The sequence below is a fragment of the Anarhichas minor genome, unplaced genomic scaffold, assembly GCF_050575085.1.
Source record: "Anarhichas minor isolate MPS153535 unplaced genomic scaffold, ASM5057508v1 ptg000007l, whole genome shotgun sequence".
NCBI lineage: Eukaryota > Metazoa > Chordata > Actinopteri > Perciformes > Anarhichadidae > Anarhichas > Anarhichas minor.
The window spans coordinates 15,954,035-15,978,286 of record NW_027466453.1 but is presented as its reverse complement, the minus strand read 5'-3'; the positions used below and the strand labels follow the sequence as shown (position 1 = coordinate 15,978,286).

The window sequence follows — 24,252 nt, the reverse complement described above, 5'->3', positions numbered from 1 at the left end:
AGAGGTAAGACAATTTAGAGCAGATACAAATGTTGGGAACGTAGAGGAGCGTGTTTGGTTTATCAGCATCTAAGAAATTAAATTCTTGACATCAATAGAAATATTAATGTCAGTAACAATTATTAATGATTATTAATAACAACGGGGCACCACCCTGCGAACAGGGACCAATAACCAAACAATAAAACTAAGTCTCATAATTGGCGTTCACTCATAATGTCAATAGTCTGAGTACTATTACACGTTCAGAGTGAAAGTGAAGGTTTAAGTTCGAGCACAGGCCACTACATCCAGTTATTATTACACACATATGCACAAGTAATCACAGACGACTGCTCTTTAAAATATAACAGAGTTTATTAAATAAAATAATAAATGATCAAATCAAGTAATATCAAAATCAACAAACACTATCATACAATTATATGTCTAATACCTAAAGTCAAATGAATAAAGTGGGGTAAGGATATGTATATAGATATATGTACAGGTGTGAGTGTGTGTGTGTGTGTGTGGAAACAAAGGGGGGGGGGCCTACTCAAACAGTGATGGTACGTAACCTAAAAAGGGGCGTGTGAGCCTACAAGCAAAGATGGCGGAGTCTAGTGACCCGCGACAAGATAGCTGAGAGGTGGCTACGTGTAACCACGTGGGACGGCGCACAATGTGGGTTGAGACAATAGATTACGCGACCACGTGTCTGAGAGGTTCACCCAAAATCAGTGAATCTAACTATGTGTATGCGGGTTAGTAGGAAGAGGGAGAGAGGGAGAGAGAGCGAGAGAGAGGGAGAGAGGAGCTCTGAGCGCGGTGCTCCGAGCTGCAGTGAGAATGTGAGGAACAGCTGATCACTCATAAACTCTGCGGTCGGATTCTGAACCGACCGGTCACGCTTGTACGGTGATAGTTGCGGTTCTAGATCTCACTCACAGAGACGATTTAAAGAGGAGAGAATAAAACCAAACAAAATAAAATAATCCCCAAAACAAACAGATCTTTATCACTGCGGTGAGATGCGAGTATTGCTCTCGTATCACCCCGAAACTCGGTCGGCGAGACGAGGCTCCGCCACCGTGGTTTTGGTCTTTGAAATGATAAAATCACAACCTCCACATCCACTAGCAGCGACGGATCTAATGCAAACAGTTACAGCAGGAAATACACAATATAACGGGACTCCGTGGTCCGCGATGCTTGCGCAATAACACGTTATAACACGACAGTAACTTAACGTAACAAGATGCAGGAATAACAACGACATAACGAATAGGCTAAATTAAGCTAATGCTAAGCTAAGCTAAGCTAGGCCCAGATACCAGTAACTCTTACTTGTAGAAGCTTTGTTCGGTGGGGTACGTTTCCCGTAGTGGGGATCACTCGGTCCTCGAGTAGCTGCTGGCTCTCGGTGGCGCGGCCTCGGGGCTGGCTGGCGCAGACTCGGCCTCCTCGCTGCAGAGAGGGGCTTTTTAACTTCGGCTGAGGGACGAGGTTTGGGTCGTCCTTCCCGGAAATCTTCGGCGAGGAACGATTGTTACCTTCTGCCGGCGGTGTGTACACAAAAAGGGTGGGAGAACGGGGCATAGAAGTTATCCGTTCTCGCACTACAGGATCCAAAACTCAAAATAAAACACAGTCTGTTCGACCAGCGAATGTTACATGTGACCTGATAGGATTTTATGAGGCCGCGGTTCCTCGTGGATCTTCTTGTCCCCTGGACGAGTCCGGGGTGAAGAGAGCCTTGTGGATCTCCTTACACCAGCGGTGTCTGGACGGAAGAGAAAGAATTCTAGCTGTGCTCAGGCTTATAAACCAGGTGGCACAACCAGTGGGGGGCCCTTTCTTGGCCAATGAGGGACCAGCATCAGGTTTCTGCTGGAGCTGGGGGGTGTGGTCCTCCGGCATGAGGTTTCTTGCAGATCCCAGATCAGGCGTTTTGGTGAAAGGAAGGAACATGGCTGCTCCTTTATTTGAAAAGCACGTGTGAAGGTCTCAGCCAGCCAGGACAGCAGGGTCAGATCCCAACACAAATGAAAACCAAAAAACCATAGTCCCACTTTATTTAATTACATCCTGTTCACAAACTGACTTTATTTCATGCTGAGATAAAGCAAGATTTCCCTCAGCAGTTTGTAGGTCTACAGGCTGTTGACTCTTCTCCCGAGTTAATGATCTTGTTCAGTGCTCTCAGTATCAGTGTATCAACCTCATCATTTGTTTTGATCTCTGAGCGGTAGTTTTTCACAGGAAAGATGCAGGTCGGTGTAAAGCCCAGCTTAGCACTCAAGTCGTCCACCTAATTTGGAAAAATTGCACATTTAAGGAATGCTGCTCAAAAAAGATTTTTGTGTTTACATTTTAAGATGTTAAGCAAAATTGTCCAATTAGAATAACAACTCTACAAACTCATGAAATAGAAACGTACCAATGTCTTCAGGTACTTGCTCTTATACACGTTCTTTATATCGGCCTTGACCTCTGGACAAGCTTCATCAATTTTGGTGAGAATAGCCACTTGGGGAATCTCTGCCGATACAAAGATCCAATTCAATCAGATTAATGTTTTTCAGGTTATTTGATTTAATTTATGAACCCCAAAAACTAAACCTTACCCAAGTCTCTAGCTGCAAGTCTGACTTCCCTCATCTTTATCACAGATTCATCATCCAGTATATTTTCTGTGGTGGCAGCGATGACACAAACCAGAACATGAACTTGGTCATTCAGAGTGGGGTCCTTGTTGTAGTTTTGATTATCCTCTGATATTTGAGAGCACGGATTGATCTAGAAAATAATGTAAAATAGAATCAAAGAATAACTTGTGCAAATAGTTCCTTAAATGTATCTTCACGTAAATAAAATTCTTTATGCAAAACAGATCACAAAGCTGGATTGTTTTACTGAAATATATCCAACAAAGCTTAAAATGAATTCAGTAATTAATTGGACTGTACTTCATAACCATCTTTTATGTGCCCCTTCATGGCCTGTTTGATGTCTTCCACACAAACTCCTTTCTTAGTTCCCTTCTCAAGGCCCATCAAGTCAGTGAAGACAAAAGGGTAAAATGTCCCTGGTCCTCCTTTATTGAATTGGTAAGTTCTGTGCTGTAAAACAGAAAAGCGATATGATGACATTATTACATATTGAAAAATGTCTATGAGGCACTTTATATCATGCTCATTATTTTCATCACAACTAGTTGCTCAACTGCTGTTGTCTGAGCTGTGTACTGCAATTATCTTTGCAAGTGCACACAAAAATAAATGAATCGGAAATACTAGGTGAAAGAGTTGTTTAAGTTCATGAAGTTTTACAGTAGCATACGACCTTAGTTAAACCACACTGAAAAGGGATCATACTTTTCTGGTCTTTCCAGCGATTGTATTATCCGCCAAAGCTCGATCAGTAACTCTGCCTTGTAACGCACTGTCGACAGAGTTGATGAAGCTGGACTTGCCAGCACCAGCAGGTCCATGAAGCAGAACTCTGAGCTGTTTGACTTCTTCGTTATAAGGCTGATAATCCTTCATAAACTTCAGGTCTTTGTTTTTATGGCTGTTCAAGAAAGAAAAGGTAAGATTATATTTCAGATCACAATGCACTTCAACATTATTATCGGTTTTCCATATGTTGCACATATTTTGTGGTTGCTGCACGGTCGTCACAGACACCAAACTAAACCATCATGAAACTGAAACAAACCCAAAATGTTTTAACAATAGTTAATTGAAGAAAAGCAATTAAACACCAGAGGGAACATAAATTAAACAAACCACTCACCCCCATACGCACCTCCATTCTGCCATCAAAGCTGCAGAGTGCACAAATTGATGTAATATATCCGTCAAATACATTATTTCAACACAAATTAAGAATCTGTTATTTTTTATCTTTATAAATTTCTCAAATGTATTTGTGCAGGTTTGACTGTGTGCAGGGTTTTATTCACAACTTTTGATCTACTTATCCCTCTCCTTCACACTCGTGAAATAAATGTGTGATGTAATCTTCTGAGTTTAACGTTCTGAAATAATTTGAGTTTCTTACGTTCAGGAGCCATTTTTGACGGTCCTCCACCCATGGCTACAAAAAGATATAAGGCAACATGTAAACAAGAAACATTATTAAACAATATTTATTACCAAAAACAAACCAAATATCAACAGAATATTTGAGGCTTCATATTTCAGAATATTCATTTGTAAGTTCAGTCATGTTGTAAGTTGTCATCGGTAAAACAGACTCAGGTGCAGCACAAGCAAAGTATTTATTATTTTTGAATATGTGTAATTACATTTATACAATTGAATTCACAGAAAACACAAAAGTTAGAGTATAGAGAAAGTGAAAGTACAAAGATAAACTGTCAAGAAATTATTATTTTTTTTACCTTCCACTGGATCCAAAGAAGTATCTGGACAGAAAGAAAAATTAAATTGTACCTCTGCATGAATTGAATGATACAAGATACATATAAGTCATGCCACTATAAGAGCAGTGGGATAAACATCCATCACGGTCTTGTAGTTTAAGATGACGTTTATCAAAATTAATAATATTTTAAAATAAATCTTACATCCGCTGTTATGCCCGTGAGAAGAAGTACTGCAGTCAACCCACCGTCTACCTTGAAAAACACTGTCAAGCCAACACCCGCGATGTTTCGCAATACGTGTTATACACGAGGCGTTACTGCAAGAGCGTGCACTGACTTCAAAACCAACTCAGAGTGTCACTCAGATAATATCAGGATATCCAGATGCAGAGTTCCAAAATTGAAGCCCTTTAAAATCTGATATATGAGCTATCTTTCCTGTAAACTCTGATTAGGACTAAAAGGAAATTTCCTATTGTCACAAACTTCACTTCAGATTAATAGCAAAAGACCTTATAGTGTCACTATTACAGTGTCAGAACATTCTAGTGTGGCCAATTGTCACTAACTAAGTTCACTTCAGAACAGTAGCAGACCACTTCAGAGTGTCACTCTGAGAATATCAGGACATTTTGGTATCGAATTTCAAAAAGGAAAGCCCTTTAAAATCTCTTATATGAGCTTATAAAGGATTTCAATCACAGCCTTACTGAAATGATTTCTGAAAGAGTCGCCAAGCGACTAAGTCACAACTAAATGAGCATAGCTGCATGGCTCAAAACTGTTGATCAGAACCAAAGGAAAGAAGCAGAGAAACATGCTGTAACAGGCTTCCCTCCCACAATCAGCATAGTTTCATTTTCACGTATCTGACTTTGTGGCAGGAAGGACAGCAGTGCTCTACATCTTCACAGAATACATTGCATTATTATAACCGTTCTAGACTAGACACACTGTACAAGACGGGCAGTGATGGTCACATGATTTTACCAGAACATCAGTGTATGAGAGCAACAAAATGAGGATCAACAAATAATGTAAAACAACTACATGTGCAGTAGTTGTTGAACCACTTCATTCCATTGAAATGGAATACGGTAACTTAAGGGACTTTAGTGTTTGGCAGATGAAGCAGTTATCGGGGTTTTTATCAGCTTTTACTTGGAGACTAGACTTTTCTACAGATAGCCTGCATTGCAAACTGGGCATGCAACAAAAAGTCAGGATATCGGGTTTATAAGCTCGAGTTGCAGGACAATATATTACTAATAAAAGAGAACATAATCCTTCAGCTTTTCTAAAACTATTTGGAGATAAAAAGGTGAAAAGAAATTAGTCACTTAGTGGAATCTCTAAGTTTCTGAATTTGAGGTGGTGTACTGTCATTGTAAATTCAGATTGGTTTTAAGAAATGTAGTCTTTATTAATAAGTTTGACTAAGTATTCACACAATTGGAATTAAAATGTTCTCTGAAGTACAGTTTGCAGGCAGTAAATATTATTGTTAATGAGTTATCAATCACTTAATTTATTGTTCATGCATTTAGTATTCATTATTTATTTGTTTGTTTCCTTGTTTGTTCATTGAATTATTCATTAATTGTTTTATTATTCACAGACTGACTGAATTTTTGAAGTGGAGGCTGGCTTTAAAGAACTGGTGATGGTTAACCGTAAACTCTGCAATTGAGAAATCAAGCTTTTTATACAAATAAACGATGAAACCACGCCAAACCCCCATCAGGTGTTAAAAATCTCACCTGAGTATGAGATTTAGTTTAAAGCACAACAATGATGGACTTAAGGGAACCCCATGGAGTCCCTGTGACATGGCTACATCACCAAGGTGATCAATATCAGGGCACACCTTCTCACTGAGCCTTTCCATTGCTGCAGAAGTTAACAACTTTGGTACCCGAAAACAACCTGGAACAGTTCTAACCTCGCTGGACGAGCAACATCTGTGTTCACACACTTGGATCCTGAAAGAGAGAAAGATAACTTCTATGACCCGAGCTCTCTTACATCACCTGCAGAAGGAAGATTCAACAGAATTCCCGTAGTCTTCACAGGAATGGAGGACAACTTCTACGCCCTGCTTCATTCCTATTCAAGTCGACGGCCACTGTTTTTCCCGCTGCCATAAGAAGACCAGCGTGCCGCTTAACCCGCCGACAGAGCGCATTACGGTCCCCTGTCATTGGCTGGATAAGACTCCGCCAAACAAAAGACAGAAGAACACATGCCGATCGCTAAGCAGTGATCTCAAGTAAGAGGCTATTGTCTGGGCAGAGATAGATCATAGTGTGTTATTGAAACCATGTTTGTTTGTTTAAGTTTATCTTTACTGGTAAGGTACCGTGTTATTGTGAATTTTACAGACCGCAGAGTCCCGTTTAGTGCTTTGAAATATTTTTTGTTGTGCTTGCTGCTGTAATATTGTTGTTCCACACTGCTGAGCTTTGTTGTGTCTCATACACAAGTAGTGTGTTAAGCGCGGCCTCCATTGTGTGTCTCATTCCCCCTTTAAATAAGTGCCGCCTCACCGCCGTTGTGAAGTCTTAATGTTGCACACTACAAAAACATTTTTTGCTCATCCAGGTTTTTAACAGTTTTTTTATTATTCCCAAAGTATAATGTAGTTTGGTCCGTGTACGTTTTAGTCATCTGTTTTACCGGAACAAGAATATTTCAAAATAAAAGTGAAGGCAATATAATGAACGTATGCAAGAAATAAATAAATAAATAAATCTCGGCCGATGGGAGAAGTTGACTACATGCTGTTTAATATTCATTTATCTATGTACACAGCAATAATCAACTTTTCGATTAATCGGTGCATTGTTTGATGCAATACAGTTCGTGATATGGTTTAATCAAAGTCATTTTTGTGTTCACAGAAATGTTGCTGTTGGCACTGATATTTCTTGTTCCACTGTATTGTGTTGATTTAGTGAACGCAGATTGCAGCCGTTAAGGACACGCAAAGTAAGTGATCACCTTTCTACTACTAGATGGCAGTATAAGTGTATTTAAACCATATAATTATACATATTTACCTGTGCCTTTGTTAAGTATCTAGGTTATTGATACAGATATATTTAATGCTGATTATTTCATCTGATATTTCATGTTTATGGTTAATTTACATTAGTTGTATACATCATGTATTTACATGTTATATTTGTGTCATTTAAGAACTAAACATACCTACATGGAAGAGTAAGCATGTGTTGATCACGAGGCAATAAATAATGACAATTGAAAAAATAAAGATGTTTGGTTTATTCTTATTGAACATTAAGCCTAATTTACCTACCTCACTGATTTAATTGTCACACTTAAATCCTGATTTGAATGGTTAAACAGAAGAGGTCAAAGGGCCAAGATGAGAAGATATAATGTGGGTCAAATGCTGTGGTCCAAATAAAATGACTTCAGTTTTATTACCATTGGGATACAGGAAGTTTGACTCTAGAATGTTTTCATTTTTTTCCCTAATCTCACAAGACAAGAGCAAAAACCAGATTAATTGGTTCTCTTTCCTTCTTTGCTGCCATGTTACCAGTCTCGTGACCCCTCAGGTTGATCTCTGGAGCTGTAGGCGGATGCAGACCGTCAGGATGAATTGAGTTGGGAACCAATGCAACAGACTACCAGCTCTTTAGCATGTTGGACACACCAGCATGACACTGCCTCGTAAAATTAAGTTCCCATCCAATAACACTGGTCTGCAGAAGACTGCTGTAGGAGGAGGGCTGTTGAAAACTGTTGAAAACTGTTGAAAACTGCGACCGTGATATGAGAGAAAAAACATGTCAAGCACAAGTCAAATACTCCCCTAAAGGCAGAAACCTTCAGAGTTAGTGCTGGCATTGCATTGTGATTACATTCCTGTATTTGACTTGTATTGCTGTATGCAGGTTTCCGTGGATCCTGGTTATACCTGGACCATGGTCTGGCCTCCTGCCGTGTCATAATCATTGACTGTGTTGTAACTCTGTTATGCTGTTCATTCTGTACACATGACATCTATTACACTTCTGTCCATCCTGATAGAGGGATCCCTCCTCTGTTGCTCTCCCTAAGGTCTCTTCCTCTTTTCTCCCTGTTAGTTTTTTTTGGGGAGTTTTTCCTGTTCTGATGTGAGGGTCCTGGGACAGAGGATGTCGTATGTGTAGAGATTGTAAAGCCCTCTGAGGCAAATTTGTAATTTGTGATTTTCGGCTATACAATATAAAATTGAATTGAATTGAATCTCAATTCTTCTGATTCTTCAGTCTGCAGTTTATCTGCTCACATGATTTCCATCGTCACAGCTTTGGCTTACAAGAGCTGTTCTAAAACACAGCACTCTTCTGTCCAAAAATGACAGAAGAGTGCTGTGACGTTTCCGTGGTCGGAGAGAGGACTGAATCCATCCTCAGTTTGAGTAGATTTAATTTTCTTTCATAGACTGTCACACGTCACAAAGACTATTGTTGAGGTATCCACCAAAAATGTCCGAGACACACCACACCCAAAACGGATCTCTCTATTCTTCCAGTTAAATAATAGATTCACCAATTGATTAATCGCCCTATTGAATTGAAGATTAAACAAATACTTGAAACAGAGTAAAACTGTGGTACTGCTGTGTACTGCAGATGAACTTTGATGCTACCTAACACCTCTTCTTCCTGAGGAGCGAGATGCGAGACCCTAAAAAGAGCAACAGCAACGTTCTGTGGTTTGGGCATCTCTCGACACTTACACATTGGATACTTTCAGGCATATTTGGGTTTTCGCGCCTAACTGACAAATATGAAACAGGACTCTTGTAATCTATAGCCATATAGGAAGTTCTATCTTAAAGTGTAATTTACTTTTTATTCATATGTTTTATCCTCATTTAAGTTTCATTCTCTTTGATGAGTTACGATTTCTTTCCTTATATTGAGCTAAGAGTGTTTTGATCTCAGATATATTCTTTACATGTAATCTCATATATTTAGTGTCAATTTAATGATGATAGCCTTCATGTGTAAGGCTTAACTGACAAATATGAAACAGCACTCTGAATGACACAAATATAACAAGTAAATACATGATGTATACAACTAATGCAAATTAACCATAAACATGAAATATCAGATGAAATAATCAGCATTAAATACATCTGTATCAATAACCTAGATAATTAACAAAAGCACAGGTAAATATGACTAAATCTATGGTTTAAATACACTTATACTGCCATCTAGTGGTAGAACGGGTGAACATTTACTTTGCGTGTCCTTATAGGCTACACTCTGCGTTCACTAAATCAACACAATAGAGTGGACAAAGAAATATCAGTGCGAACAGCAATAAAGAAATATCAGTGCCAACAGCAACATTTCTGTGAACACAAAAATGAGTTTGATTAAACCATATCACGAACTGTATTGCATCAAACAATGCACCGATTAATCGAAAAGTTGATTATTGCTGTGTACATTGATAAATGAATATTAAACAGCATGTAGTCAACTAATGATGCTAACACACTCCCATCGGCCGAGATTTATTAATTTCTTGCATACGGTCATTATACTGCCTTCACCTTTATTTTGAAATATTAATCTTTCCGGGTTACCTGTTGTGCTCTGTCTCGTTTTAAAGGAAAACACAAAAAAGGAACAATATTCGGCTCGTTTTTGACGTTGGTTCTGTAGTTTTTCCGTTTTTGAATTCAGAAGCAAAAAAGGAAATACGACCGCCCATTTCCGTTTTCGGTTTGAAACGAAAAACGAGAATACCATGGTATTTCCGAATTAACGGTAAAACAGATGACTAAAACGTACACGGACCCACATGGGACACAAACAGCAATCTCCTGAATTAAAATGTGCAGTCCGATTGGTCATTTTGTTTGTTTTCATGGGGGTGGAGTTGTAGTTCCAACATTTCCGACGGTACGTAAAGCCACCATCACAACAGCTGAGTTGTTGACCAGATCACGTGATGACGTCACATCGCGCTAACAACGTAACAATTTGACGCAGAAGACGTAGAAAGGGAAGAAAATACCTCAATCATATTCTGAAAGAGATTCTGTAAAGAAATGACACGAGAACATCAAAAGGTTTTCACAATTGTCAGTAGAAATATACAAATATAAATTATATAAATAAAAATATGTGAGTATCTCCTTTTAACACTCCAGACTCAGATGGGACACCTTTACACTGAATCTTAATATAGCTTTTGTAGTGACCCCACTGCTTATCAAAAAAGTCACCACGGCTGCTGATTGTTTGTTTAGGCGCGTGCCATAAATACCGAAGTCCAGTTTCCAATATAGGCATTTTATTTCTCACATAAACAGAGGAAAACCACTTTCTCTGTCATAATCCATTTCCTCTACATAGACCAAATAAATCATAACATTTACATTCATTAAATGTCGCACGGTCAAAAACTGTTTGCGCCTGCTTACTCAGCAACACCTGTTTCAACTGACCCTCCTGATTATATTCACCTGGGGCCTAATTAACAGCGGCACTACGCCCCCAAGTGGTGGGAGGTAGTACACAAAAAACAATAACACAATGTCTCTTACAGCTTTATTATACATTTTCATTGACAAGCACCTCTGATTGCACTCTGATGGATCAAAGTGAAATTACTCATACAATCATTTTACTTTAATTGGTATTTGTCACCATAAGAGGTCAATTCATGCCCCCAGTTTACATGCCTTACCACATATTACATACAATTGTGTAATACTGCGTGGATCACTTGCATTACAAGACAATCTAGTGTATGGTATGGACTAGAAGGAATGAGATAAAAGGAGACTAAATACTAATTTCATTATTTATGTTATTTATTGTGGGTTTTACCTGAACAGCAGTATTAGCACAATGATTCAATAGCAGGTCCAAACATAGAAATAAAACAATAGATACAGCATATATGTAATCAGTAGTCTGATATAAATTTAACTTTTCAATCATATTTAGCCCAGTTTTAATCTAGACATGTGTTATGATTACTGGGAGACTGGAACATCAGAAATCACCACCTGAATCAACAAAACATAGCTAACAAAATAATAATGCAAAAACTCAAATGCATAGTGATAGTGATACAGCCTATCATGCTTTATTCAACTAGGTAGACGTAAGACCATTTAGAGCAGATACTATATGCATTACATGTCTACAAATAAAAACTAAAAAACCATAGTCCCACTTTATTTAATTACATCCTGTTCACAAACTGACTTTATTTCATGCTGAGATAAAGCAAGATTTCCCTCAGCAGTTTGTAGGTCTACAGGCTGTTGACATAGTCTTCTCCCAAGTTGATGATCATGTTCAGTGCGCTCAGTATCAGTGTATCAACCTCATCATTTGTTTCGATCTCTGAGTGGTAGTTTTTCACAGGAAAGATGCAGGTCAGTGTAAAGCCCAGCTTAGCACTCAAGTCGTCCACCTAATTTGGAAAAATTGCACATTTAAGGAATGCTGCTCAAAAAAGATTTTTGTTTTTACATTTTAAAATGTTAAGCAAAATTGTATTCCAATTAGAATAACAACTCTACAAACTCATAAAATAGAAACGTACCACTTTCTTCAGGTACTTGCTCTTATACACGTTCTTTATATCGGCCTTGACCTCTGGACAAGCTTCATCAATTTTGGTGAGAATAGCCACTTGGGGAATCTCTGCCGATACAAAGATCCAATTCAATCAGATTAATGTTTGTCAGGTTATTTGATTTAATTCATGAACCCCAAAAACTAAACCTTACCCAAGTCTCTAGCTGCAAGTCTGACTTCCCTCATCTTTATCACAGATTCATCATCCAGTATATTTTCTGTGTTGGCAGCGATGATACAAACCAGAACATGAACTTGGTCATTCAGAGTGGGGTACTTGTTGTAGTTTTGATTATCCTCTGATATTTGAGAGCACGGATTGATCTAGAAAATAATGTAAAATTGAATCAAAGAATAACTTGTGCAAATAGTTCCTTAAATGTATCTTCACGTAAATAAAATTCTTTATGCAAAACAGATCTCAAAGCTGGATTGTTTTACTGAAATATATCCAACAAAACTTAATTAATTCAGTAATTAATTATACTGTACTTCATAACAATCTTTTATGTGCCCCTTCATGGCCTGTTTGATGTCTTCCACACAAACTCCTTTATTAGTTCCCTTCTCAAGGCCCATCAAGTCAGTGAAGACAAAAGGGTAAAATGTCCCTGGTCCTCCTTTATTGATTTTGTAAGTTACTTGCTGTAAAACAGAAAAGCACAGATATGATGACATTATTACATGTTGAAAAATGTCTAATAGGCACTTTATATCATGCTCATTAGTTTCATCACAACTAGTTGCTCAACTGCTGTTGTCTGAGCTGTGTACTGCAATTATCTTTGCAAGTGCACTCAAAAATAAATAATTCGGAAATACTAGGTGAAAGAGTTGTTTACGTTCATGAAGTTTTACAGTAACATACGACCTTATCCGCCAAAGCTCGATCAGTAACTCTGCCTTGTAACGCACTGTCGACAGAGTTGAGGAAGCTGGACTTGCCAGCACCAGTAAGTCCATGAAGTAGAACTCTGAGCTGTTTGACTTCTTCGTTATAAGGCTGATAATCCTTCACAAACTGCAGGTCTTTGTTTTTATGGCTGTTCAAGAAAGAAAAGGTAAGATTATATTTCAGATCACAATGCACTTCAACATTATTATCAGTTTTCCATATGTTGCACATATTTTGTGATTGCTGCACGGTCGTCACAGACACCAAACTAAACCATCATGAAACTGAAACAAACCCAAAATGTTTTAACAATAGTTAGTTGAAGAAAAGTCATTAAACACCAGAGGGAACATAAATTAAACAAACCACTCACCCCCATACGCACCTCCATTCGTCCATCAAAGCTGCAGAGTGCACACATTGATGTAATATATCCGTCAAATAAATTATTTCAACAAAAATTAAGAATCTGTTATTTTTTATCTTTATACATTTCTCAAATGTATTTGTGCAGGTTTGACTGTGTGCAGGGTTTTATTCACAACTTTTGATCTACTTATCCCTCTCCTTCACACTCGTGAAATAAATGTGTGATGTAATCTTCTGAGTTTAACAATGTTCTGAAATATTTTGAGTTTCTTACACTCAGGAGCCATTTTTGACGGTCCTCCACCCATGGCTACAAAAAGATATAAGGCAACATGTAAACAAGAAACATTATTGAACAATATTTATTACCAAAAACATACCAAACGTCAACAGAATATTTGAGGCTTCATATTTCAGAATATTCATTTGGAAGTCATCACCAGTAAAACAGACTCAGGTGCAGCACAAGCAAAGTATTTATTATTTTTGAATATGTGTAATTAAATTTATACAATTGAATTCACAGAAAACACAAAAGTTAGAGTATAGAGAAAGTGAAAGTACAAAGCTAAACTGTCAAGAAATTATTATTATTTTACCTTTCACTTGATCCAAAGAAGTATCTGGACAGAAAGAAAAATTAAATTGTACCTCTGCATGAATTGAATGATACAGTTCATACAGTAAGTCATGCCACTATAAGAGCATTGGGATAAACATCCATCACGGTCTTGTAGTTTAAGATGACGTTTATCAAAATTAATAATATTTTAAAATAAATCTTACATCCGCTGTTATGCCCGTGAGAAGAACTACTGCAGTCAACCCACCGTCTTCCTTGAAAAACACTGTCAAGCCAACACCCACGATGTTTTGTGGTACGTGTTATACACGAGCTGTTACTGCAAGAGCGTGCACTGACTTCAAAACCAACTCAGAGTGTCAGTCAGATAATATCAGGATATCCTGATGCAGAGTTCCAAAATTGAAGCCCTTTAAAATCTGATATATGAGCTATCTTTCCTGTAAACTCTGATTAGGACTTAAAGGAAATTTCCTATTGTCACAAACTTCACTTCAGATTAATAGCAAAAGACCTTATAGTGTCACTATTACAGTGTCAGAACATTCTAGTGTGGCCAATTGTCACTAACTAAGTTCACTTCAGAACAGTAGCAGACCACTTCAGAGTGTCACTCTGAGAATATCAGGACATTTTGGTATCGAATTTCAAAAAGGAAAGCCCTTTAAAATCTCTTATATGAGCTTATAAAGGATTTCAATCACAGCCTTACTGAAATGATTTCTGAAAGAGTCGCCAAGCGACTAAGTCACAACTAAATGAGCATAGCTGCATGGCTCAAAACTGTTGATCAGAACCAAAGGAAAGAAGCAGAGAAACACATGCTGTAACAGGCTTCCCTCCCACAATCAGCATAGTTTCATTTTCACTTATCTGACTTTGTGGCAGGAAGGACAGCAGTGCTCTACATCTTCACAGAATACATTGCATTATTATAACCGTTCTAGACTAGACACACTGTACAAGACGGGCAGTGATGGTCACATGATTTTACCAGAACATCAGTGTATGAGAGCAACAAAATGAGGATCAACAAATAATGTAAAACAACTACATGTGCAGTAGTTGTTGAACCACTTCATTCCATTGAAATGGAATACGGTAACTTAAGGGACTTTAGTGTTTGGCAGATGAAGCAGTTATCGGGTTTTTATCAGCTTTTACTTGGAGACTAGATTACTAATAAAAGAGAACATAATCCTTCAGCTTTTCTAAAACTATTTGGAGATAAAAAGGTGAAAAGAAATTAGTCACTTAGTGGAACCTCTAAGTTTCTGAATTTGAGGTGGTGTACTGTCATTTTAAATTCTAAGTTCCTTTTTATCACTTTGAGAAATGATGTGATTATATAACTTAACCACAGTTTCCTATTGACAAATTCAGGCAGTTAATAATCATGAATTGACGTTCCCAAGCTAGTAAATTGCAAAGACATGGTTACTATATAACCTAAGGGCGAAGTTGTCGATGCCTTTTTGGTGTTCTCTACATTGATGTGTATTATGTTCGGCTACGCAGCTTTAAATGTTTTAGCATCCTTCCAGTTTCCTTTAGATCATGTGATTTGAAAGCTGACTCTCACGCCAGTCAGTTGTAGGCGTGTAGGAGGTTGTTGTGTTACACATTGAATTCCAGCCTCTCAGGAACCAAGTTACATGGATGTTACATTTTAAAAAGCTGATAGAAAGTTGCTCCACAAGGCCTGGACCCCACACAAAGGTTTCAGCAATGGGTCCAACGGTAATCTATGGAGATGAAAGGTGGGCAAATCACATTAAGCTACGTGCTGCAGTACTATGGCAGAATATCGCCTCCCTACTCTCTGTGACAATGTTGTATATTTTCTCCATCACCTGACAGCCCAGTGACTGAGCTTAATAAACAACCTGAGTATCCTGCAGGTCCAAAGGCAGCTGTGGTCTTCATGCCCATCAAACACTGCCTCGCTTGTGGTAGCACCAGGTTGTGGTCTTGCTCTTATTGTAGCTGCTGGTGGTTGTTGGCAGGGTACACCATGTACAGATCGCCAGACTATCGCACGGCGATTATAGCCAGACTCTATATGGTCTCTATACTCATTGTTGGACCAAGGTCATCAAACGTTACATACAGTTTGTTTATATCTTATTTAGTTTTGAAGATATTGACCAATGAATATATAAAATGCTTTTTCATACCGCAGTTGTTTTCTGCTCTTTTCTGACGCTCTCAGGTGTTTACATTGTTTCTGAAAAAGGTCTTTTACATTAAACTGACACTTAAACTGTTTAACCTGTTACAGTGTGACACTATTGCACTAAACATCATTTTTTTTCTTCAGCTGGTAGTTTCACTTTCTTCTCTCATTCTCAAATACCTGTTCATCTGCTTTTCTGTGACTTCTAACCAACTGACATCTTAAATTTTGCGTCGTCATGGAAGCGTAGCTGCATACTCAAAATATTATGATCAGAATCAAAGGAAGGGTGTAGAGTAACAAATGTAAGCTTCCCTCCCACACTCAGGATAGTTTCATTTTTACTTGTACGTAGAAAACTTTGTGATAATACCGACTAGGACAGATATTAAATATATGATACTGCACCATATCATTAGTGTTGCCACAGCTATTTGAAATATCGATGAATAAATACCAAAGGTAAGAAGTTAAATTTAAAGAAATGGTTGAAACATTAAATTCCAGCATAAGAATAAATGCTGACCTATGGTGGATATTTACAGGCACATTCATGGAGAACACACAAAGAACATGTTGAAGGTGAAGACACAAAACTATTTATTGCTCTCCTTTGACTGTGTTTTGTGTGAAGGTGCTTCCTCACCTTTGTCTGCTTGCAAACAACATAAAATGCAGTATTATGTTTGCATGTGGCTTAGCTAACTACAGTAACTTGCTTCAGCTAACTTTTCCCACCCCATCATCATCCTAGTGATCAACAGCACCGATAGGCATAGGCTGCTCAAATAATCTTTTGATATAATGAAAGAAAAAAACCTGCAATAAACTATTTCATTGGAATAAAAAGCAGGAGGAAAAAACATTTCACAACAGCAAAGTGCACGTACATGTTGATATAACATTATTTTGTATTTTTCATATTTATTACACAATGTATTTCATGTAATGTTGCACTACACACAAGCATATTTTTTGTAAATCCACATTTTGAACAGGTTATTTTATACTTATTTTATCCCACAAAGTAAAATAGGAGAAACATTTTTTAACTAACTCAACTAAGACGCATGTGATGAAGCCTACAAAATATGCATAACATGCTTGAAAATTAAAATAAAAACCACAAAAAGCATCCTGCACATGTAATTATTATTGTTTTAACGAAGCCATTTTTTCATGCTTTGATCCACAGCAGTTTAATCCACTCCAGTGCCCCTCGACGTCTGATACCGACCCACGGAGGCACCCTTTAGCGTCTGTATGAGACACACTGGGCTTTACACCAACTCCAAAGAAAACCCACCCACATCATTATTATATGCTCAGAGCCACTGACGTAGTATAAAGAGTGAGATAGTCCACAGAGAGAGGGAAGGAGGGGATGTGGGTCAAACAAACAATGGACCTTCATCCAGGAGACCACTCTTCGTGTCCCGTGCAAAACTTAAAGTAATCGTAGACTTTTTTTTCACGTCAGTCGTTAGTTGCGTGAGTTGTTAGTGTCGTTAGTCATGTGAGTCGTTAGTCACTCAGTAGTGACTGAGTTGTTAGTAAGTTAAGTTAACGTCGCCCACTCTCTTTTCCTAAATCTAACTTTCTGTAAAGAAGGAAGTTTATTTTGAAAAGAAACTATGCATGCAACAAGTGGAAACTGACACACGTAGAGCTTTGTTTGAGGCTTAAGGCCACTGACCAAGCGTTTGTATTTGACCAGTTGGGAGTGAGAATGTGTGGACTGGTCATCAGCAGTATGTAGGTCTACAGGTTGTCGAGAAAGTCTTCTCCGAAGGTAATCATCTGTTTCAGTGCGGTCAGGATCAGCGCATTCATATCATCATTTGTTTTGATTTCTGAGTGGTAGTTCTTCACAAGAAAGATGCAGTTCGGTGGAATGCCGAGCAACATGCTGAATTTGTCGACCTAAGAAACAGGATTTCAGTTGATTAGTAAATGGCAAAGTTGTGACTAAAAAAATGAGATTCTTGTGCTCAAATTCTGAAAATTGAACTCTAACAACAAATACAAAATCACCAATAAAAACCTACCTGTTCCTTCAAGTACTTGATCCTGTATGTTTCCTTTATATATTCTTCCGCCTGAGGACACGCTTCATCAACTTTGGTGAGAAGAGCCAGTTGGGGAATTCCTGTCAAGACAGAAACATAATCCGTATTTGCTTTGCTGGTATTTTGATTCATAAAACCAGATCTGGTTCCATTAGTGAACACAGTTATGACCGTTGTGATGTCGGCTCTTACCTAATTCAGCGGCTGCTAGTCTGACTTCTCTCAACTTCTTCATAACTTCTTCACTTTTTAAAGACACTGAGCCAGCAGGAATGACACAAACCAGGACGTGACCTCTGTCTTCCAGAGTGGGAGATGAGATGTAGTCCCTATCAGTCTCCTGAAGCTGGGCTATAGGATTGAACTAGAAAAACGATTTATAAAAAGATGATCTACTGTTAACTATTCAATATAACAGTTAAATAGTAGCATTTGGCACCATGTAATGGAAAAAAAGTGTAAAATGCAAAACCGTATGGAAAAAAGAAAAGTAGATAACTTAAATAATGTCAGAGTTCAAAGAGTTGTACCTTATAACCATCTGGCACATGTCCCATCATGGCCAGTTTCACGTCTTCCACATCAACTCCTGTCTTAGTATTTTGCTCAAAGCCCATGATGTCATTGAAAATGACAGAGTAAAAGCTACCAGGGTCTTTGTGGATTTTATGAGCCGTGTACTGTAAAGCAGAAGGTGGAATTATTTGCATCACTTTTACAAATCCCTGATCAATTTGCAATAAAAAATGTCAAACAGACATTGTTTCTTCCAAGAAAACAACAGGTGAGCCATTCAATTAAAGCTATAAATCTAAGCTTCCATTGTCTGCACGGTAACAAAAAAATGAACTGGATGTGCAATACAATTATACCAAATGTATGTGCTGTTTTTGCCAAACTTAAAGCACACAATCAAAAGTTCAGAATCAAACTCTTGTTGCTGTATCTCTGCTGTCCTCTCTATTGCACTGCTGATTAGGCTACGTTAAGCAACATCTAAACTGTAACAGGTTCACAAGGCTGGGCTCAGAGTTTTAAAGTGTTTTAGTTCTCTATTTCAATCCTTTATTTTAAAGTTAATTTATTTGTACTTCTAGATTTACGCAAATATCAAACACATTTAAAAATAAATATGCGTCGTTTTAACTGAGAAGCCATTCATCATCTTTTACAGCTGTTGGTGATGGTGACATAAACAACACTAGCTCCAAACTCTTTTGCTAAGAGTCAGTGTTGGATGCATTACCTACAGTGTCATAATGACACATTAATGTAGAAAGGCAATTGAACACATTGGCCTACAATACATCATAGATGTCCAATTAAACTGTTCGGTTACTAAATGTTAATCCTTCCAACCAATCACAATCCTGATTTGTTTCAGTGACCATGGTATAAAGCTAAATATTAGATAGTGTACGGAAATTATCAGTGGAAATGCACAAATGTGATCAGTTATCTTTAATGCTTTCATATCCATATCAGTTATAAGGCTGTGATGGGTTTTGAAACATTTAAACAGTTCTTTAGAATCACCACAATTAACAAGTTATTCATACCTTTTGGGTAAAGCTGCTTTCAGAGATTGCATCTGTCACAGCTCGACCAGTAACTCTGCCTTTTAAAACAGTTTCAACAGAGTTGAAGAAACTGGACTTGCCAGACCCGACCGGTCCATGAAGCAGAATTCGGAGATGTTTGACATCTTTGTGTCGAGGTTGGTAAGATTTCACAAAACCAAGATTCTCCTGGTAGTCACTTTAAATCAAAGAATAAGAACATGAGAATAGTATACTTTATTATATGTATTATTAAATGTACAACATGTGACTCATACTCACTCCGTCACATTCCTCCATGGCTCACTAAAATATGCTAAAGAGAAAGTTACATGTGTTAACATGAAGCTGTATCGTAAAACTTCAGCAACATCATGCATTCCTTTTGGTAAATGTTAGCGTTATACATTTCAATCACTTTTGCAATATTTGGAACATTTAGAAGGTGAAATTATGACAATTCAAGACTTACCTCCCCCCATTGCTGTAAAGGGAGACATTAACATGTAAAAGTGCATGAATTTAAATACAATGTTCTGGAGAAGGAATGTTGCAAATGCCTAAATTGAAATGTTAACTTCAGTTAAATACTCTTAGTGGTAAAGATGCAAATGAAAGTGTTTATTTCTATTTATTTTTCAAGGTTTTTTTCTGAATAGAAAATGAAGCTGCTTAACGAGAGTGAAGAGCTAAGCCATATACAGTAGTAGGAAATATACAATGCAAATAATTAATGAAAAACATAGAACATGTTATGCATCACTGCTAGCAGTTGCTAACAGAAAGAAGATGATAACAGGAGACACACAGGTAAAACCATCAAGACTGTGGTCACAAATCTAACTAAAATTAAAGAAAATATAGTTCAAGTATGTCAAAGTTATGTCAACACGTACCACATTGAAATGACAGTCAAGACAATTTTCACTTTCAAGTTCAGTGATTAATTACGTATAGAGGTAAAAGTGAAGGCTTAACTCTGCAGTACATAAAGCATGTCTTTCATAAATTAAAATTCATAAAGAGACAATCTTATGAGTTTAACAATGTTCTGAAATATTTTGAGTATCTTACGGTAAGGAGGCGCAGGAGGCGCAGGAGGCTTAGGAGCTGGTTTTGACGATCCTCCACCCATGGCTACAAAAAGATATAAGGTGTAAACAAGAAATATTATGAAACAATATTTATTACCAAAAACAAACCAAACGTCAATTTCTCAAATGTATTTTTGCAAGTTTGACTGTGTGCAGGGTTTTATTTACAACTTTTGATACTTATCCCTCTCCTTCACACTCGTGAAAGAAATATGTGATGTAATCTTCTGAGTTCAAACAATGTTCTGAAATATTTTGAGGATCTTACGTGGAGGCGTGCCACCCAGCACTACAAAAAGATATAAGGCAACATGTCAACAAGAAACATTATTAAACAATATTTATTACCAAAAACAAACCAAACATTGACAGAATATTTGAGATTCATATTTCAGAATATTCATTTGTAAGTTCAGACATGTTGTAAGTTATCACCGGTAAAACAGACTCAGGTGCAGCACAAGCAAAGTATTTATTATTTTTGAATATGTGTAATTAAATTTATACAATTTAATTCACAGAAAACACAAAAGTTAGAGTATAGAGAAAGTGAAAGTACAAAGATAAACTGTCAAGAAATTATTATTATTTTACCTTTCACTGGATCCAAAGAAGTATCTGGACAGAAAGAAAAATTAAATTGTACCTCTGCATGAATTTAATGATACAGTTCATACAGTAAGTCATGCCACTATAAGAGCAGTGGGATAAACATCCATCACGTTCTTGTAGTTTAAGATGACGTTTATCAAAATTAATAATATTTAAAAATAATCTTACATCCGCTGTTATGCCCGTGAGAAGAAGTACTGCAGTCAACCCACGTCTACCTTGAAAAACACTGTCAAGCCAACACCCACGATGTTTTGTGGTACTTGGTTTGCGTTACTGCAAGAGCGTGCACTGACTTCAAAACCAACTCAGAGTGTCACTCAGATAATATCAGGACATCCTGATGCAGAGTTCCAAAGTTGAAGCCCTTTAAAATCTGATATATGAGCCATCCATCCATCCATCCATCCATCCATCCATCCATCCATCCATTCATCCATCCATCCATCCATTCGCGGTGGCAGCAGGCCAAGCAGGCTGACCCAGACTTCCCTCTCCCCACAACATGTTCCAGCTCATTCGGGATCCCGAGGCGTTCTCAGCCCAGCTGGGAGATGTAATCCCTCCAGCTGTTCTGGGTCTTCCCCGGGGTCTCCTCCCAGTTGGGCGTGCCCGGAAAACCTCCAATGGGAGGTCCCAAGGACGCATCCTGATTAGATGCCCGAACCACCTCAGCTGACTCCATTCGACGCAAAGGAGTAGCGCCTCAACTCCAAGCTCCCTCCTGATGTCCGAGCTCCTTACCCTATCTCTAAGGCTGAGCCCGGCCACCCTACGGAGGAAACTAATTTCGGCCGCTTGTATCCGCGACCTCGTTCTTTCGGTCACGACCCAGAGTTCGTGACCATATGTGAGGGTTGGAACGTAGACCGACCACTAACTTCAGAGCTTTGCCTTCCGGCTCAGCTCCCTCTTCACCAAAACGCTCCGGTGCAGCGGCTGCGTTACTGCTGCAGCCGCACATATACAGTAGTAGGAAATATACAATGCAAATAATTAATGAAAAACATAGAACATGTTATGCATCACTGCTAGCAGTTGCTAACAGCAAGAAGATGATAACAGGAGACACACAGGTAAAACCATCAAGACTGTGGTCACAAATTTAACTAAAAATAAAGAAATTATAGTTCAAGTATGTCAAAGTTATGTCAACACGTACCAAATTGAAATGACAGTCAAGACAATTTTCACTTTCAAGTTCAGTGATTAATTGGGTATCTAGGTAAAAGTGAAGGCTTAACTCTGCAGTACATAAAGCATGTCTTTCATAAAAGTGTGTTTCTGTTTAAAATTCATAAAGAGACATTTTATGAAACCATATGAATAAAATCAGTTACACATTACCTGTTGTTACATAATAGAAAGTCCTTACCTTTATATCTGCAGAGTGCCGCTTCAAGTAATGTGGACAGAAAGAACGGTTCTTATTATATAAGTTATCCACTTACTTTCACTTTCAGGATGAAGCCAATCATTAATCCAAGTTTATTTGTATGACCAATTGGCCAACCTGCCAACACCAAGAAAATCACTAACCTGGGGCAACAGTGTTTGCTGAGATAACAGAATACCGACCACATAATGTTAAGTTTTGGTTTGTGTTTAGTTCAGCCTTGACTTTATAAGATAAGATAAGATTAACTTTATTGGTCCTGCAGTGGGGTAATTTACAGGATTAAACTTCCCCCTGCCATCGGTAACAAAGGGGAATGACTGATGCATGTACAGAGCATAGGGTTGACAGATGTCTTCTTGTTTTTGTAATCCTCTCTTAAATCCCTTTCTTTTAAAGTACAAATTACTCATAACAGGCAGTAAAAGACAATACAGAATGACCAGACAGGTGAGGCACACTTTGTTCATCACATCAATTATTAGAATTCATATTACAGCAAAGGGAAAGATAGGATTGGAACAATGTCTTATTTAATCTTGACTTTCTGTAATATATGGTCCTGCATATGATGACAACACTGACAGGGATTATTCTCCTGGCTGGTGACTACATATTTTAAGCATAGTTTGTACTTAATTAGAAGTACAGAAAATACTTTAGCCTAAATCTTTTGTGTGATAGTTCTGATCTGAATGATTCCACTGTACGCTCCTTAAACACAGTAATAAAAACTTGCATACGAGGCAATTAGTGGTGCTGAGTAATTTAGGAATCATTATAATTCTGATGCATTAAAAAAAATTGTGTTGCTGCTGTTATTTATCATTTATCAACGTGGTCTGTTTGCTTTCCGAAATGAACTAAAAGACAATAAAAATAACGTATTTTTTTAACAATGCAATTTAAAGTGAAAATGTGTAATGTATGTAATGGAGAGCTGGAGGTGGTGCTATGTTGAACAAAGCCCCCACAGGGCGTCAGATGGAGCCGCATATCTGACTGGCTCTTTAACACAAGTTTTCTGATAGGTGACATAGAGAGGATGGTCTTTTCTCATACCTCTCTAGACACTAGAGACACATGTTTGTGTTGAACAGCCGTGAAAAAGTGCATTTTACATAAAATGCAGTGACTGGACATAAGAAGTGGACGTCGTTGTCGTGACGTCACCGCATTAGGCATTTTGGCCAACGCCATCTTGCTTTTTTGCAACCAATGAGTGGAAGTAACCATATTTCGACTGCAGAGAAGTGACAAGGAATACGGCTCTGGTAGCAGTAGCGACCTGTCAATCTATTCTGCCTATTTTACTGTAAATGGGACCATAATTTACTAAATGAACATCATTCTGTATTGGAGAAGACTTGAAACTAGCGATTTAAACCAAAAACTTATGTTTATAATGTTTACTGAGGTAATATATCAGGTGAGAAGTAAGGTAATTTACTCATAGACTTCTTTTTGCAATAAGAGAAGTCGCCACCTGCTGG

General features: G+C 37.9%; 3 protein-coding genes across 4 annotated transcripts; all 3 read right to left on the bottom strand.

The window, feature by feature from the left end:
* Nucleotides 1–1,686: 1,686 nt before the first annotated feature.
* LOC142944954 (interferon-induced protein 44-like) lies at nucleotides 1,687–14,177 on the bottom strand. Its single transcript, XM_076086195.1, has 8 exons — nucleotides 14,057–14,177; nucleotides 13,870–13,893; nucleotides 3,781–3,811; nucleotides 3,360–3,555; nucleotides 2,952–3,104; nucleotides 2,610–2,781; nucleotides 2,423–2,523; nucleotides 1,687–2,293 (listed from the first exon to the last, which is right to left on the bottom strand). The coding sequence occupies exons 3-8, from the start codon at nucleotides 3,804–3,806 to the stop codon at nucleotides 2,120–2,122; spliced, it is 822 nt and encodes a 273-aa protein (XP_075942310.1). The 5' UTR covers nucleotides 3,807–3,811; nucleotides 13,870–13,893; nucleotides 14,057–14,177; the 3' UTR covers nucleotides 1,687–2,119.
* On the bottom strand, nucleotides 11,211–13,562 carry LOC142944952 (interferon-induced protein 44-like). Of its 2 annotated transcripts, XM_076086192.1 has the most exons (5): nucleotides 13,275–13,553; nucleotides 12,499–13,049; nucleotides 12,159–12,330; nucleotides 11,972–12,072; nucleotides 11,211–11,839 (listed from the first exon to the last, which is right to left on the bottom strand). In XM_076086192.1, exons 2-5 carry the CDS (start codon nucleotides 12,682–12,684, stop codon nucleotides 11,678–11,680), a joined length of 621 nt encoding a protein of 206 aa, XP_075942307.1. In that variant the 5' UTR covers nucleotides 12,685–13,049; nucleotides 13,275–13,553; the 3' UTR covers nucleotides 11,211–11,677. The 2 variants fall into 2 exon arrangements, with proteins under 2 accessions (XP_075942307.1, XP_075942306.1); XM_076086191.1 differs by having other exon boundaries at nucleotides 12,499–13,562.
* Nucleotides 14,178–16,492: 2,315 nt separating the features above from the next.
* LOC142944953 (interferon-induced protein 44-like) lies at nucleotides 16,493–18,840 on the bottom strand. Its single transcript, XM_076086194.1, has 5 exons — nucleotides 18,629–18,840; nucleotides 18,291–18,462; nucleotides 18,078–18,178; nucleotides 17,494–17,952; nucleotides 16,493–17,307 (listed from the first exon to the last, which is right to left on the bottom strand). Exons 1-4 carry the CDS (start codon nucleotides 18,806–18,808, stop codon nucleotides 17,791–17,793), a joined length of 615 nt encoding a protein of 204 aa, XP_075942309.1. The 5' UTR covers nucleotides 18,809–18,840; the 3' UTR covers nucleotides 16,493–17,307; nucleotides 17,494–17,790.
* Between the last annotated feature and the right edge of the window lie 5,412 nt (nucleotides 18,841–24,252).

What these genes read in the sequence shown, in the direction of transcription:
- LOC142944953 (XM_076086194.1), bottom strand. Translation starts at nt 18,808, where the DNA reads ATGCAAATAATTCCACCTTCTGCTTTACAGTACACGGCTCATAAAATC. An exon ending in ATGTGCCAGATGGTTATAAG is followed by an intron (nt 18,463 to 18,628) that starts GTACAACTCTTT and finishes TCGTTTTTCTAG; the next exon opens with TTCAATCCTATAGCCCAGCT. An exon ending in TCAAGTACTTGAAGGAACAG is followed by an intron (nt 17,953 to 18,077) that starts GTAGGTTTTTAT and finishes CCTGTTTCTTAG; the next exon opens with GTCGACAAATTCAGCATGTT.
- LOC142944952 (XM_076086191.1), bottom strand. Translation starts at nt 12,684, where the DNA reads ATGTCATCATATCTGTGCTTTTCTGTTTTACAGCAAGTAACTTACAAA. An exon ending in ACATAAAAGATTGTTATGAA is followed by an intron (nt 12,331 to 12,498) that starts GTACAGTATAAT and finishes ATTATTTTCTAG; the next exon opens with ATCAATCCGTGCTCTCAAAT. An exon ending in ACTTGCAGCTAGAGACTTGG is followed by an intron (nt 12,073 to 12,158) that starts GTAAGGTTTAGT and finishes TTGTATCGGCAG; the next exon opens with AGATTCCCCAAGTGGCTATT.
- LOC142944954 (XM_076086195.1), bottom strand. Translation starts at nt 3,806, where the DNA reads ATGGCAGAATGGAGGTGCGTATGGGG. An exon ending in GAATGGAGGTGCGTATGGGG is followed by an intron (nt 3,556 to 3,780) that starts GTGAGTGGTTTG and finishes TTTCTTGAACAG; the next exon opens with CCATAAAAACAAAGACCTGA. An exon ending in ACTTGCAGCTAGAGACTTGG is followed by an intron (nt 2,524 to 2,609) that starts GTAAGGTTTAGT and finishes TTGTATCGGCAG; the next exon opens with AGATTCCCCAAGTGGCTATT.